Source organism: Heptranchias perlo, chromosome 21 (genome assembly GCF_035084215.1).
Source record: "Heptranchias perlo isolate sHepPer1 chromosome 21, sHepPer1.hap1, whole genome shotgun sequence".
Lineage (NCBI taxonomy): Eukaryota > Metazoa > Chordata > Chondrichthyes > Hexanchiformes > Hexanchidae > Heptranchias > Heptranchias perlo.
The window spans coordinates 25,653,034-25,669,757 of NC_090345.1; the positions used below are offsets into that span (position 1 = coordinate 25,653,034).

The following is a 16,724-nucleotide window of genomic DNA, read 5'->3' on the forward strand; positions in this document are numbered from 1 at the left end:
CCAAATGGGTAAGTTTATACTCTCCTTGTGCAGCCAGGAGGAGCAAGAGTGCTCCTCTGGATCCAACGAGGAAAATTTAGGCTTCCCCTGCTCTAGGCTCCACCCTCCAAAAATCCCCTCCCTGCGGCTTACCTTGTTGCCGGTGAGCAGCCCTTTGGTGTCAGTTGACGACCTCCTGCTGCCTGAAATTCCTCTCACAGCATGCTGCCGTGGTCTGTGTGTTTTTTTTTATTCGTTCATGGGATGTGGGCGTCGCTGGCGAGGCCAGCATTTATTGCCCATCCCTAATTGCCTTTGAGAAGGTGGTGGTGAGCCGCCTTCTTGAACCGCTGCAGTCCGTGTGGTGATGGTTATCCCACAGTGCTGTTAGGAAGGGAGTTCCAGGATTTTGACCCAGCGACGATGAAGGAACGGCGATATAGTTCCAAGTTGGGATGGGGTGTGACTTGGAGAGGAACGTGCAGGTGGTGTTGTTCCCATGTACCTGCTGCCCTTGTCCTTCTAGGTGGTAGAGGTCGTGGGTTTGGGAGGAGATGTCGAAGAAGCCTTGGCAAGGTGCTGCAGTGCATCCTGTGGATGGTACACACTGCAGCCACTGTGCGCCGGTGGTGAAGGGAGTGAATGTTTAGGGTGGTGGATGGGGGTGCCAATCAAGCAGGTTGCTTTATCTTGGGTGGTGTCAAGCTTCTTGAGTGTTGTTGGAGCTGCACTCATCCAAGCAAGTGGAGAGTATTCCATCACACTCCTGACTTGTGCCTTGTAGATGGTGGAAAGGCTTTGGGGAGTCAGGAGGTAAGTCACTCGCCACAGAATACCCAGCCTCTGACCTGCTCTTGTAGCCACAGTATTTATATGGCTGGTCCAGTTAAGTTTCTGGTCAATGGTGACCCCCAGGATGTTGATGGTGGGGGTTTCGGTGATGGTAATGCCGTTGAATGTCAAGGGGAGGTGGTTAGACTCTGTCTTGTTGGAGATGGTCATTACCTGGCACTTGTCTGGCGCGAATGTTACTTGCCACTTATCAGCCCAAGCCTGGATGTTGTCCAGGTCTTGCTGCATGCGGGCTCGGAATGCCTCGCTCCCAGTTAAAATCGGGGCTTGAATGTAAATTGCACTGAATTTCTAAGTTCTACATTTACAAGTACAATATTTAATTATGATGCCCCAAAGTCTTACTTCTGCCCCATTTAGAAACTTTAAACCTTGCTGCCTCACCCTTTAAGGGCTCCTGAGCCACACATCCAAAAAAAGTGAGAGTACGTGGGCTATTCCCTGGTGCTACCTGATAGAAGGTATGGGGCTCAAAACCACTTTGGGGGTGTCACCCTTTAGGCTGCCCTTTGTGTGAGGAAGCTCCTTGACACCACAAGGAGACAGGAAACTCTACATATGGGGAACTGTAGAGGAGGAGAGGGAAGGAGATCAAAGCTTTGATGCACCTTCATTTCATCCATCATTTCATGTGTATTTAAGTTACAGTGTAAGATCCTAATGGTCAATCTAATTTGATTTTGTTGCCAGCTGTGTAAACAAACGGACAGTCAGAGGTGCTGCAGGTACGTCTGTCCTTGGTTAAAGCTGCTCAACATGCTGAAGCGTGGTTCAGTAAACTGGTCCCCTTTAAGAGGAAATGACAAATTAAAGCATGCAGCTGGAAATAATCTCCAGTCGTAATCAAATCCACAACCATGGAATTTTTACAGCCATTCCTGTTCCCTCATTCCAGTTATTCTCAAATCTGTAGCTATCAGATCTGATGAAAAACATCAGACAGAAAGGCTAATTTCAAAAAGCCCAGTGTCTGCTTATTTGTTCTCTTTTAACTTGGCTTCAAAGCCACTTTTATAAAACAACAAAGCATGATTACCCTCAAATGTGGATGAAACTTACTTTAGCAAATCGTGGGCAAAAGGGACTCTTAAGCTGCTTTAAATATATTTGATACAAAAGCAAAGAACAAAATGATAGACACGCCGTGGGAACGCTGCATTTATTTCACATCTTGCCTCTCAGCAGCATTGTTTTCTACCACAATAATCATTGGGAAGGGCCTTTGCCAAACTACAAATGAGATGTCGCTGTAATGTGTATAATACGATTAAATAGAAAATGTTCAGTCGTTAGTCTTAGAATTACATTCTCACCACCACCCTTCCAGTTCACTCCTGAAGGCCCTGAATCAGGCTGGGGCACAGTTTCGCGAGTGCCAGTTACCCGCCAGTACGTCACCCGAGTGCCTACTCCTCATTCTTGAACCCTAACAAGTGTTAACAGGTTACTTGATCAGGGGGACAATCACAGCCAGGACCGACCGATCCTTTCCTCATTCATTGTCCATACAGTGCATTTGCCAGCAGGGGCCACTGTATAACAATGGGAGCAGGAAGCCTGGCTGATTTTTCCTAGTCTTACCCTACAGGCATTGCAGCCAACTGTACTATCCCTACTGCCACCCCAGCTAAAACTGTCTAACTCAGCAGAGAATGGGCACTGAAGCCGGTACCTTCAGGGTCTGTATGGCGGTGCACAAACCCAATGAGCATTTCATTTTTATTCTGATTATAAGAAGTTATATAGAAATGGATTAAAAGTGACTAAAACTTTTCGACCCAGAAAAACAATCACAAATTCAACCTCGGGATCAGAGGTTCTGCTAAATCAAACACGAAAGGATGTAATCAGCGCATGAATCCGAAATGGCTTTGCATAAATCATGGACAATTAATGTCAAACACATGAATCAAGTACATTGTAGTAGTTGCATACTTAAGTGAAATGACTTACGGGATTTTACTGTTAAGAGCCCAGACTTGCTGATAATATAATACCACTAACTGAACACTGGGCGATCTGTCTACCACAAATCACCGATTAACCGAAAAAAGAGGCTAACCACAGTTTATAGCAAATGTCTTGATGGAGCAAATACTACTGGAGGCTACTAAATTACTTCATGGGGTAGGAGTACGAAATTAAAGTGCTTTAGGAGACCAGATAATAACATCTACCCAACAATGGGGACACATATTTGTGTTCAACCATTGGATGAGTGATTGTGAACTCTCACTGACGGCTGTTCAGAGGTAGAATTAATTTACACAAGTATATATATGTGTCTCTGGGCAATTGCTTGTCCTGATTAACTTCTACTTGTCCCAGATGCAGTCGAAATAAGGTCAGATGTGGACACACAGAACACTTTCTGATCAGGCTGAATTTTTTTTTGCCCTCTTGCGTCACAATTGAGCCACCTTCTATTATAATTATCAAGACTGTATAGATTTTGAAACCACCTCAGGTTAGATAACCTAGACTTGGAAGAGTTGCCCTAAGGACAGGCAGCGATACAAATAAATCTGTACACATTCCAGGACACTCTTGTTTGCCCATTCCCATTGCTCCAATTGGCAAAAGTGGATGTAATAGATGACCCATGACCCGCTGTAGGTAGTCTACAAGAATTACAATACATAATATTGTAATCTGTTATGACCGAACGAGTTAAGCATACTGAGGATTCTGTAGTCAGTTTTATGTAGCTACTAAATATTGTTTATTGAAATTAGAAAGCATAATCTTTATCCTACTAAACATGAATGGAGACTCCAAAATTGACAGAGGTTGGTACTTGTTAAATACAAATTCAGAGACCACTCCTCAAAGGATTGTCCTGTAATGATGTATGCCATTATCAGGTGTCCAGCTCCATTCTCTTTTCCATCCACTGATTGATCTATTGGGCCATGTTGCTTGCTGTTACTGAACCAACAAAAGAAAGGAGGGAGGGGGGGGTAACATTCTATCATCAGAACTTTCAACTTCAGTGGGAATGTAAAACAGGCAAGATCGGATCAGCCGCCCATTATACACACCAATGCATTTTTCTTTCCAATCGAGCAGGACGTACAACAGGCAGCCTGTCTGACATCGCCCATTTTACACCCCCGCCGGAGCTGAAAGTTCTGCCTATTTCCCTGTACAACCACATCCACACCACCCCCTCCCAATGAATAATACAAGAGTTGGAGTTTAAAATTGCATTTCATTTTTAATATGATAGTTTCATTGTAGTTAAGTGTATAACAAGTATGTGCAGTCGAATAAAAGTCACAGGTGTTACTTGAATTTTGTGGCTGTGAACCTTCTTCAGTGTGGGGATAGGAAAGGTCCGTGCAAGCCAGCAAGTGGCTTCCTGTGTAGGTTGAGATGGCTGTTTTATGTTCACAGGACACTACTGTCATCTCATTTATATTATAGCACTGAAAGAACTTGCATTTATAAAGCACCTTTTACATCCTCAGAACGTCCCAAAGCATTGCACAGCCAATTAATTATTTTGCAGTGTAGTACATGTTGCTGTGTAAGGAAACACAGCAGTTAATTTTCACAATGCAAAGTAACAAATGACAGGTTAATCAATTTTGGTCGTGCTGATTGAGGGAGGAATGTTGGCCAGGACAACTCCCCTGTTCTTCTTTGAATAGTGCCACGGGATCTTTTACGTTCGTCTTAACAGATCGGGCTGCGGTTTAACATCTCATCAAAAGATGGCGCCTCCATCAATGCTGCTCTGCTGTAACGCCCCCATCAGTACTGCACTGAAATGTCAGCCTAGTTTATGGACTCAAGTCCCTGGAGTGAGGCTTCAACCCACAACTTTGCGACTCAGAGTACTACAACTGAGCCAAGCTGGCATTGCTACTATAATTGAAGCTATAATGCAAATGCAGCATAAGATCTAGTCTAGGTTTTAGTTTGTTCTTCCAGCTAGTTTAGCAAAGCTACCAGCCCAGTTTATCAGATCTAATGATCTAGGGACTCTTCGATAATCACTTCCACTATTGCTAAAGACCAAATGACTGTAAAATCTGCTTACCTTCACAAATTCGATCCAATCGTTGCCGCTTCACTTTGTGTTTGTCCATCAGAGACATCAGTGATGCTGCTTAATGAATTCCTTTTAATATAACAAGCAAACAGCTTTTGAGGTGTTCACAATTCAGATGAATCCACAGGAGCTCAAGTGCATAACTCTAATCCAAATCCTGAAAGGAAATTTAAAGACACAAAAGTAGTCAGTGAAACTTACTGAAACCACACGGACATTTTAAATAAAACCTACACTAAGATGGTGAAAAACAACAAGAGCTCTTTTAAGGTTGCACCACATCATGTTTTTGTTAGGATATCCCACAATAAAAAAAGTAAATTAAATTTACAAATACACAGCAATGGAAAATTAGAACAAAAATCTTTTTGCCTTTGTGTTCTATCACTAAACACCATATTGAATTTGAAAACTTCTTGCTTTCTGATCAGCACAGAGAACGTTTTTTTCTTGCTTATACAATGAAACATTTAGTGGGTAAGTGACCATGTGCAGCATTTCCAGTCATTTAAAGGTTAACCAACCTATTCAGTGTGTAACAAAGCCTTATGTCTCACATACACAAAGCCAAGACTACAATAGTTCTCAGCTAGAACACTGGCTAAATCAAGGTCAGAAGCCTCACTCATATCTTGTGACCTTTGCTGCTACCATAATAATTAGATGTCCAAGAAACTCTGTGAGACCTTCATTATTAAGCAGTTTAATGGCTCAAGTAGATGCCCAAGAAGCCAGTCTGCTATTTGCACTCTTAGCCAATCCACAGCCATAGCAAATGGAGGTCAAGGGTTAAGATCTATTTTAATCTTGATGCAAAGTTTGAGGTAAATATATAACTAAAACCCATACATGCTTCCCTTGTGATGCATTTATGCACCGTTGAAGTAATGCACAGACACGTTACTGGAGTAGAACTCAAGACTCAATTAGGCTGTACTACATAACCACAGCATATCATCGCATCCTGCTGTCACTACTGTAATTGTATGATGTAATCTCAGACCAATCACAGTACAGAATGGGTCATTTGACTGATGGTTATTCAAGCAATAACCTCCATTGCTTAGAAGAGTATAAAGCTCGTGTGTTGATTAAATATATTGTTCAGCCCAAGGAGGCCCAGGATAAATAGACATTATTGCTATTATGATCTTGTGAGAACGAAGGTTAAGTTGGAACAAGCTCACCTAGATTAGTGCTAGAATTTGAATGGTCATCTACAAATACTTGACATTATACATCATTTTTTCTTCCACTACAGTCTCAGAAGTGTTTACATTGACTCTTATGAAGTACCAATGCTAGATTCACTAAACCTTGGTCACTATTTGTGAGGGTGATCACACACAGTAGGAACATAAATTTTTGCAAGAAACATATCCAATTCACAATTTGCACAGTCCAAGTTACTGGCATTATTTGCAAACACTCCAATGGTTAAAAAAAAGGACTTAAAAGAAAAAAAAGTGTGTTGAGTGAATGGCAACTGTAGTCAGCAATAATCAAAATTACCAACATACTGGGCCAGTGGAGTTGTCTGAGAGACAATGCTGTACACAACTGCCTAACACATGGCTTCAATTTTCTTTCGTTTAAGATAACAGGACAAAAAGAAACAATCTCTGGTAAAAAGCTGTCGTCACCAGACTGGAACAATTTGCTTCAAGAGCTCAGGTCAATGCACACCATGTTGGCTGTTGGGGAAGATGGTGTTGTAGCATTGTATCTTTTGCAACGTAGGTTTCACAGATTATTTTAAACTTTATCTACTTTTAAGCTGACACAAAATAATTGTTGTAAATACCTGTGGTGATGCCACTTCACTATTAGATCACTGACCCTGCTTTTGCAAGTTACTGCAGTCACAAAATCAATAAAGTCTGTTGCAAATGATAACACACTTGCAACTTTCAAAAGACTCTACATTCAGGGAAATTTTTAATAATATGGTGGATGTGAAAAGTCAACAAATTTAGGTAATTTGACCAATATATTTATTAAGATCAAATTAGCATTGATGTCTATTAACCAATTAAAGGTACAAAGAAGGAGCCATTCAGCCCATCACGCCTTTGCCACTTCTCAAAAGTTTTCCACTTCGTACATTTCCCCAGCCCTTTTTAAATTTTTATTTTTCAAATATTTATCTACTTCCTTTTTAAAAGCTATTATGGATTATTCTTCCAATACTGTTTCTGGTAGGATATTTTGTGTCCTAACAACCCTCTGTGTGAAAGAAATCATTTTAACCTCTCCCTTGTTCTTTTGGTGATGATCTTAAATTTATGCCCCCTAGCTCACTGACCAGTGGAAACAATTTTTCAGTATATACCTTAACAAAACCTAATTTTGATCACCTTTATCAAATCTCCTCTTAATATTGTTTTAATTAAATATATAGAATTACTTGTAGACTACAATGTATGCAAAGACCCCCACAGACATTGAAAATAAGTGCAGTATCTCTGCTTACTGTCAGTCTGATTATTTAGCCAGACAACCATATTTACTACAGGCATTTGGAGAGGCAGGGACTGATTAGGAACAGTCAGCATGGTTTTGTGAGAGGAAAATCATGTCTCACAAATTTGATTGAGTTTTTTGAAGGGGTAACCAAGAAGATAGATGAGGGCTGTGCAGTAGACGTGGTCTACATGGACTTCAGCAAAGCATTTGACAAGGTACCGCATGGTAGATTGTTACATAAGGTTAAATCTCACGGGATCCAAGGTGAGGTAGCCAATTGGATACAAAATTGGCTTGACGACAGAAGACAGAGGGTAGTTGTAGAGGGTTGTTTTTCAAACTGGAGGCCTGTGACCAGCGGTGTGCCTCAGGGATCGGTGCTGGGTCCACTGTTATTTGTTATTTATATTAATGATTTGGATGAGAATTTAGGAGGCATGGTTAGTAAGTTTGCAGATGACACCAAGATTGCTGGCATTGTGGACAGTGAAGAAGGTTATCTAGGATTGCAACGGGATCTTGATAAATTGGGCCAGTGGGCCGATGAATGGCAGATGGAGTTTAATTTAGATAAATGTGAGGTGATGCATTTTGGTAGATCGAATCGGGCCAGGACCTACTCCGTTAATGGTAGGGCGTTGGGGAGAGTTATAGAACAAAGAGATCTAGGAGTACAGGTTCATAGCTCCTTGAAAGTGGAGTCACAGGTGGATAGGGTGGTGAAGAAGGCATTCAGCATGCTTGGTTTCATTGGTCAGAACATTGAATACAGGAGTTGGGATGTCATGTTGAAGTTGTACAAGACATTAGTAAGGCCACACTTGGAATACTGTGTACAGTTCTGGTCACCCTATTATAGAAATGATATTATTAAACTAGAAAGAGTGCAGAAAAGATTTACTAGGATGCTACCGGGACTTGATGGTTTGACTTATAGGGAGAGGTTGGATAGACTGGGACTTTTTTCCCTGGAGAGTAGGAGGTTAAGGGGTGATCTTATAGAAGTCTATAAAATAATGAGGGGCATAGATAAGGTAGATAGTCAAAATCTTTTCCCAAAGGTAGGGGAGTCTATAACGAGGGGGCATAGATTTAAGGTGAGAGGGGAGAGGTACAAAAGGGTCCAGAGGGGCAATTTTTTCACTCAAAGGGTGGTGAGTGTCTGGAACGAGCTGCCAGAGGCAGTAGTAGAGGCGGGTACAATTTTGTCTTTTAAAAAGTGTTTGGACAGTTACATGGGTAAGATGGGTATAGAGGGATATGGGCCAAGTGCAGGCAATTGGGACTAGCTTAGTGGTATAAACTGGGCGACATAAACATGTTGGGCCGAAGGGCCTGTTTCCATGTTGTAACTTCTATGATTCTATGATTCTATACTATTCCAAGACCAGTTTGCTGTTAGAACTGATTGGATCATTATATGGTATTGTAATCCTGTAAGTATCTGAACTGCCATATTAGTATCACAGCAAAAAGAAACACCTCTCAACACCCAAGATACTTGAAGGACTGTTAATGCACTGGTGTACAGTATTAAACTGTATCACCAGCCAGGGAAATGTGGGACATACTCAATCATGGCATTAAACTTGTAATCGAACAGTTCCACGGGCATTTAAAATATAAAAATAACAGTGTTCATTAACATGCTCCAGAAGACAGGCTACCTGATAATACAGAATATACAATTATGTCAGGGGAGATAAAGTACCTTTTAACAATTAAAGGGTATCTACTTATCTGCTGAAACAATTATAGACACTATTCAGTCCAAGTCCTTCCAGAAGAGGACAGTAATATCCTTTGAACTCCTAAATTGCTGTTTCCTTTTTAATGCCAAATATTATAAAGCGGAAGTGGAAAAATGTATAGAACCTAGTTGCTTTTCTGCAATTGTTTTGAATGAAGTCAGTTCATTTTTTAATCATATTCTTCACATTAAAAAAAATGCTAATTTTTGTCACAACACATGCAGCTGATTTTTACGCCAGTCATGTGAAGGATTGAGTGACACAATGTGTTGCAAACAAAACTGTCACTTCAGCTCTAAAAACTGTGTTCAAATCCCATCCAGAAGGAAGGGATCAAAGACAGACCATACAGTCTACTACTGATAATTTGGTTATTTCATACACTAAAAAAATGAATTATCCAGTTATTTTGAATTAAGCAATATAAATAATATAGGAAAGTAGGAATTTAGTGCATATAAGATTAAATTATCAGATAATTTCAAGTAAGTGACCTTGAATTAATGGCAGTTTGTGTGGGGTTCTCTTAGTTCAGATTCTGGCAATCTTCAGTCAATTTTGGACTTGGTGTTTCTCCTGTTAAATCAGTTTTTTGACTTGTAGATGCAGTTTGGGGTATAAAGGCTGGGAGCTAGCTTGCAGATAACCAGGGTCCTGGAATCCAAGGCAAAAGAGACAACGTGTTTATTTGGCAAAATCTCCTTAAGTATGCAAAGGAATTTACTGCTGATTTTGAGAGAACCAAAGCAGTGTCCCCTTTAGGATACTTTAATATAGATTGCCATGATTTAAAGCCAACTCACACTTCTCCACTGTGACAGCATCAATGAATCATCGATCCCTCCCCCCCAGAATTATTAGACATCATTTTATCTTTCAACGCGCAGACGATTAGCAGTTTAATTTCCTCTTAGTTCTGTGAGTTCTTTTCTCTCTTTTTAGCGCACTTGCAGGTACACACAACTTTACTCACCGTGCTTTCTTGGAGGTTCGATGTGCCACAACTTAGCAATCTAAAGTAACAATGCTGGGTCACACATCAACCGTCATAACAGGTATGTAACTGGTATAAATAGTGCACAATGCATCAATTCAACTTTGGAATGTGCAAACGTGAGCGCTCATGGAGGGAGCAAGAAAATCTGGAAAAGCCTGCTTCACAGAAGAGGCCCTTTAGATTATTGTGGATGGCATGGAGGGAACAGCAAAATGCCTTCCACAGGGTTGAAAGGCAATCCACTAATAAACAAGGGTTTTCAGCAGGTGTGAGATGCCATTGTGTAGAGGGTGTGTATACTGTGCCTACCCACTGCACGTGAAATGATGTGTGGAAGGTGCTGTCTAATTTAAAGAAAAATACCAAAGCAAGCAAATGGGATCACTCTTACTGCTATATATGGGTATGCCTCAATTATCTGGAGAGTCCAAACTAAGGGCTACAGGCCTTTCACAACCCAGGGGGATCTGGCCCATTAAATTCACATCTCAGTTCAATTTGGGTTTTTATTTATTGCTAACTGATTTTTCCTGTTTGAATTTCATAGACCGAGTTTTGGGAGGGATTAGATAAATCCTAAATCATAACATAAGATAAGAGAATTGGCAAAAAAGCTAGGGAGGAGATGAGGAGAATTATTTTTACGCAGCGAGTTGTTACGATCTGGGATGTGTTGCCTGAAAGGATGGTGGAAGCAGATTCAATAATAAATTTCAGAAGGGAGTTAGATATATACTTAAAAAAGGAGAAATTTGCAGAGCTATGCGGAAAGAGCATGGGAATGGGACTAATTGGTAGCTCTTTCAGAGAGCTGGCACAGGCATGATGGCCCAAATGGCCTCCTTCTGTGCTGTATGATTCTATGAAGAGGATCTGTTATTATCCACAGGTTGAGATATATGCAAAATAATGGGAAATCGATTTAAGCTTTATATATGGCCCACACGGATCCATAATATGCACCCGTGCCCCACAAAGACAAAAAAGATTGGGACATTCCTGTCCTAACTGATAACCGAAAGGGTGTTGTATGGGCAAAGGTTAGGGAGAATTCCTGGGAGATCTTCTGAGGACCTGCTTGCGATGCCGCAGGCTGTCTACCTCTGAGCTGCTGACCCAAGATGTTCGCACTTGTGCACAAGGAGAAGGTGCCCTCTTCCAGTTACGGAGGCCAGTATGTTTTGGGGTGCTTCCACAGTCATTTGCTAGGAGGCCTGTTCTGCTAAGGGGCTGTTACTTACTTGATAGCTTGCCATCCCTTCCTGTGCTTCTCCGCACAAGCCAGTGTTGCAGACTCGGTCCTAATAGCAGCCATTGGTCTCTATGACCAGAGACCATTGCACTATGAGGCATCTGAATTGCTCCTTCATGGCTTTGCTGAATGCATTGTCGAGTGCCTCAAAACCAATCTTTACACAACTTGCACTGTGGTTCTCAACACCTTGAAGCATCAGTGGGAGCTTTAATGACGGCTGCTCCAGTTCTGTTTGCTATCTGCATGCCTGAGGTCTTCCCTGCAGCTGCTACTGATGATGCTTGTTGCTCAATGGCAGTCTGCAATGCTGAGAACTCTTGTTGCATGACTGTGCATAATTGGATGGTAGGTTCCACAATTCAAGCCAGAATCGGCTTGCACCATTTCACGCAATGAAGCAATGACTTGTTCAGCAGTCCACGCTCATGAAGTATTCTCCATTTCATCGGTCAAAATTACAAAGCAACTCAGCAGTGCCCCTGCCATGCTGGACCTTGCTCAGCAACACTCAGCCCCTCTTCAGACACCGCTTCTCCCCATTTTCACCCTTGAGCAGTGACTCCTGATCACTGTGAACTTCGATCTGTGCAAGGATTCAAAACATACCCAGTGAAATCAGACACTTAAGGTGTTAGCTCCATGATTGCTCTATGTGGGTAGAAAAACTATTTTATCGCAGCCCTGATAAGCCAAAAGCACGAGTCTTTTGTACAAAAGGAAGTAGTCAACTGAAATTTTGTGTTTGTTGCGAAAGGCAGCAATGCTGCTGCTGAGTTTTCTCCAATAGGGAAAGGAGAAAAGGAAATTAAATAAGCTGTAAACATAGTTGAACAATATAGTTCTACGCATTTCAATGGCATTGATGTTACTTTGCATGCTGCAAAGTAACATCAATGCCATTATAAGCCCTCTATTTGGTTAAGCATCTCATTAATATTCTGACTTCTGAGAGTTCCTACACAACATGCATCAGCAGTGCTGGACTTGCTGGAAAAACTCATTGCAGGCTTATAAGTGATGAATTGTATTGGAAGTCCAATTTCCTTGTGTTCATTCAGCACAAAGGCCATATTCCCCCCACGCCCCCCACCCCCCCAACCACCATTCTTATTACTAATTGAAAGATTCCTTCCATTCAGTACATTACACAATGATAAAACATAATATCTGACCGGGAGAGACGAAAGCTTTCAGAACTGCAGAACGAGAACATTTGCATGTACTTCTAGATAAAGAAGTAATTAGTACTTGAGGAGATAAGGGACATTTGAGTTAAAATGTTTTATTTTAGGCACAAGATAATAATCTTGAGACCTGTAACTGCATAAGTCTCATACTCCCGCTGTACAGTGGGTGTTTTCTTAGTAGATCATGTTCAAGACTCTCTTAATAGCACTTCACACATTCTTATAAATAAAGATCTGATAAATGCTCTGCGCTTTGTAAACTCACGGGATTTTATTGGAGCCTATAAGCTTGTTTTTAGAGTAGTTTCAAAATGTCCTTTAAAAGAAAATCTGTTGTCTGTTTTAAATTAGTCTGTAATGACTGTGTCTTTACACACAGCAACTCTGTGCTCCTGTCAGACTGGGTGATATATGTGAAAGAGGGAGTGGTGTACTTTCAACTCTGGCACCTGGGTTCAAACTCAATCCAGATGAAACTCTGCCTCTATCCATCTCTCTCTCTCTCTCTCTCTCTCTCCCCCCCTCTGACAGCTGTTAGGAGTCTTAAGTGGTAATGAGTTTAATGAATTCTGGCAGTATCCAGCACAATGAGATTTTAGCACTAATTCACCAGTCTCGAGATAGAAGGGACAGCAGAATGGAAATGTCTTGCTGGTGCTGTAGATGGTGCTCATTGGATTTCTGTATGAAGTAGAAGACTGAAGTGTTTCACACAATTTACACTTCATCTGACCCAAGAAGCCTTCATTCTTTCATTGCCTGTAAAGGGGAAAATTTTGCATTTCCTGTTATTTGTTTATACTGCTACTATTTATTTTTATTGAAAGATATTTAGACAGGATACTGTAGTTAAGCTCGAGATCTTACTTACAATGGGCTCCTGCCAACATAATTATTTAATTAGTGTATATTATTAAATGCAAAATCAATAAAACTTAAAAGGGAATTCCACTTATTTTATCAAAACTATCTTATCTGATTGCTTTCCACATGAGAATCAGAATCACACCTTGCATTGCAGTGGTCCGGAAGTGAGAGGCAGAAAAGTACTAAAATTAGTTTTAAAAAAGTATGTGATAGATTTTTAAAATGTTTTATGTATGAGGGATGGGAGGGGAAGAGAAAGAGACACACACACAAAAGTAAAGCTTTCTTGCAGTGGTCTATAGAGACGATTTTACACCATGCATTAGTTTACCTTCTGCTTCCTTAGCCAATGCATCACAATCTGAAAGAATCCCGACTGTAAAAATAAGTAGTTAGAAACTAAGTGTACACGCAGCCAGGAGAGGTCATGAGAGGCAGCCAGGAATCGAGGCGTGCACTCGTGTAACCACCCCAACATCAAGCTGCTTCAGGTGCCAGACCTAATTTGCGGACCTTTCTGTCGCACTCCTGACGGAGTTACATCGGGAGAGTGCCGGAAGAGTCACGGAGTTATAACTCTTAAGGCAGTGTTCTCATCCACAAACTGTCACCTGTACATAAAAGTACCACATTTAAGTGTATCAAAAATAGTGACTGACAGGTGTGAGTCTACCATAATCTTCACAATAATGTGTTTTGGAACACACTAAAGTGCCATTTTTTTCAAAACAGGTCTTGCTGGTCGTTGGCCTTAGCAAATCAGACTGGTTTGGACTGTAACTGCCGGTGGCTGCACTAGACCCGTGCTTCAGGAACCAGCCACACAAACAGCCCACTGACACCAATATAAAAAACAGCTAAATAGTGGGACAATCACACCAGACATGGGCTATTTTTAACACCCCTAAATGGCCTCTCCATGAAGGAACATCTGGCTACTAATTTCTGTCTAGACACTCGTAATTGTATTACCCCTATCCTACATCAAAGAGGGGTTTCTACACTTGCCTGTATAAATGCCCTGAAGCATGTGAACAATTGCTCATTTGAGACCATTTCCATAAAATGTCTGAGCTAAATTAATTTCTCAGTTTATTTATTGCTTCCTACTTGGGACAACTGCGTCCTAGACTCAGGGCTCTTCACTAACTGTTCTCAATCTGCCCGATAGCCAAATTCCCATTCCAGCCTGTTGGACAAGCTCATAGTCTGTTGAGCTGGAATTTCAACTCTGCAATATCCATGCATTAGCTAGTTAAATTTCTTTTATATTCTTGGGGTCGGCCGATTCAATACCTTGCTGCTAACACAATGCCAGTCCTTGATGTCTGTATGAAAACTCACCAAAACACACTTTATAAGACAGATGAACATTAAAACCAATTCACTATCAGGGCTACAATTCAGCTTTATCTAGCTGGACCAGCAGTTTTCAACCACATGCGCCCAACCTTTTTTCTTTGCTTCCCTTGGGCAACCAGACTACTCCTAATATAGTTCTGATGAAAGGTCACACCCAAAACCAATATGGTCACAAAGGTTTCAGTAAAATGTAATGGTAGGTTTGTGAATTGTTTTTGCGGTATCCACTTGAATTGTGAAAAGCACTGAGCAATACAATAATAATAAATGGCTTTTACACGAGTGCTTGTTCAGATAGGATCCTGGGGCACCAGTATCCGTGAGCTAGTCACCAGCATTTACTCTGCTAAAACTGACCCCTTTACTCCGATGGCAGGCTAGCAGGCCTACAAAAAAAAAATTGTGTCAACAATACTGCCGCTGGAATCAAGAAGTAGATACAACAGCTGGCTCGTGGATGTTGCTGTCCAAGATTCTGAATTAAAGCAAGGCCAATATAAAAGATTAGGTGAAGTGCTGGTGAGGACAGATCGATTAATGGTGGTGGTGTTGGTAGGAGCAATGCGAAGTGATGGATTAAGAGTATCACACAACACGGGTATGGTACAACATTAAAATATAGCGGCTAAAGTGTGATCTTTCTTATAGTATATTGCTAGCAATACACTAAACAAACCCAGTGACAATTCTGAAATGTTAACCTTTCTTTTCAGATACCAATCGACCTGCTGTATGTTTCTAGCATTTTCTGTGTTTAGTGCAGATTTTCAAGTATGCTCGTTTTTTTTTTCCCTTTTCATCTCAACTGTTAAAATAGAACCTGGCAGCTCGAAGGAACAGAATCAAAGTCATTGTATTCTCCTGTTCCTTCCCTCCTCCTCTCCCTCCCCCCCACCCCCCCAGAAAGGTTGTAATTTTCTTGCAGCTCCACAGGAGATAGAGAAAAGTGCCAGAACCCCGCTGACAGCTCCAACACCTATTTGTAACATTCATGCCACTCTTTTGTAGTTCAATTGCTGTAAAATTAGTTCTGTGCAGCTTACAGAGGGGAAGATCATCGCTGAGTTCGCCCGTCTGACGATTTTTTCTTTGCTCCACACAAAATATACAAGAGTATGACTGCAGTCTCTCAAATCTAACGAATTACTGGATCCACTTATCTTCTGGGTGCGATGGAAAAATGTAATTCGCGTTCGACATGACATTTTGTGATGCTTGTCTATACTCGACCTTTTTTTCCACTTCATAAGAATTTTTAAATGGAGCACATGAAGTAATAAAAAAAGCCTACTGAATTTATTTTTAAAAAAATCATATGAGGATTTAAATGCAGAATTATGCAGCTGTTTAAAAGGATGTATAAAAATACCAGTTTTTTTGACAGAAGACGAAATGTTGAGGGTGGACAGGACAGCTAGGAAATAGGGTGTAGGAGTGGGGTCAAAGAGTGACAAACATGCACTTTCCAGCAGGGAAAGCAGTCAGCTGCTGGAGCCCTGGCTGTTTTTTTCTCCTCCCTAACTGAGGGACACTGAAGCCAATTAAGGGGCCCATGTGATTGAAGCTGGCTAATTCAGTGCAAACTAGTGATCAACATGGGACTATAACCAGTTAGTAATGTCGCACTGTTAAGAGTTAAAATCAAGTCTCGGTTTGGTCAAAATGTTATGGGAATGAAGGAAAAAACACACTTGTTCATTTTCAACGAATTATTTGTCTTGGTCCCCTTACTAATAACACGTTAGAGGATGAATGTCCTCAGTCTGAATATTTAAGGAACTGTTTCACAGACATTCTGCACTGGAGACTCTGTAGTCCAGTGATTCCAGTTTACAAGCCTCCTTTGTGAACAATCGGAAACAGAACTGCCCTTCCCTTTGCACTGGTATCTGAGGCCGATGCTCCAGGCATTAGCTAGAATAACACATTAATCAGCCTAGTTTAAACAGCA

General features: G+C 41.1%; 1 protein-coding gene across 7 annotated transcripts in view; it reads right to left on the reverse strand.

The window, feature by feature from the left end:
- ctbp2a (C-terminal binding protein 2a) overlaps nucleotides 1-16,724 on the reverse strand; it is a 245,497-nt gene that overhangs the window by 131,361 nt on the left and 97,412 nt on the right. For all 7 annotated transcript variants that reach the window (XM_068002334.1, XM_068002338.1, XM_068002332.1 and 4 more), the window contains exon 2: nucleotides 4,877-5,045. In XM_068002334.1, the coding sequence (XP_067858435.1) occupies nucleotides 4,877-4,934 (58 nt within the window). In that variant the 5' untranslated portion in view covers nucleotides 4,935-5,045. The remainder of the gene's footprint in view (nucleotides 1-4,876; nucleotides 5,046-16,724) is intronic.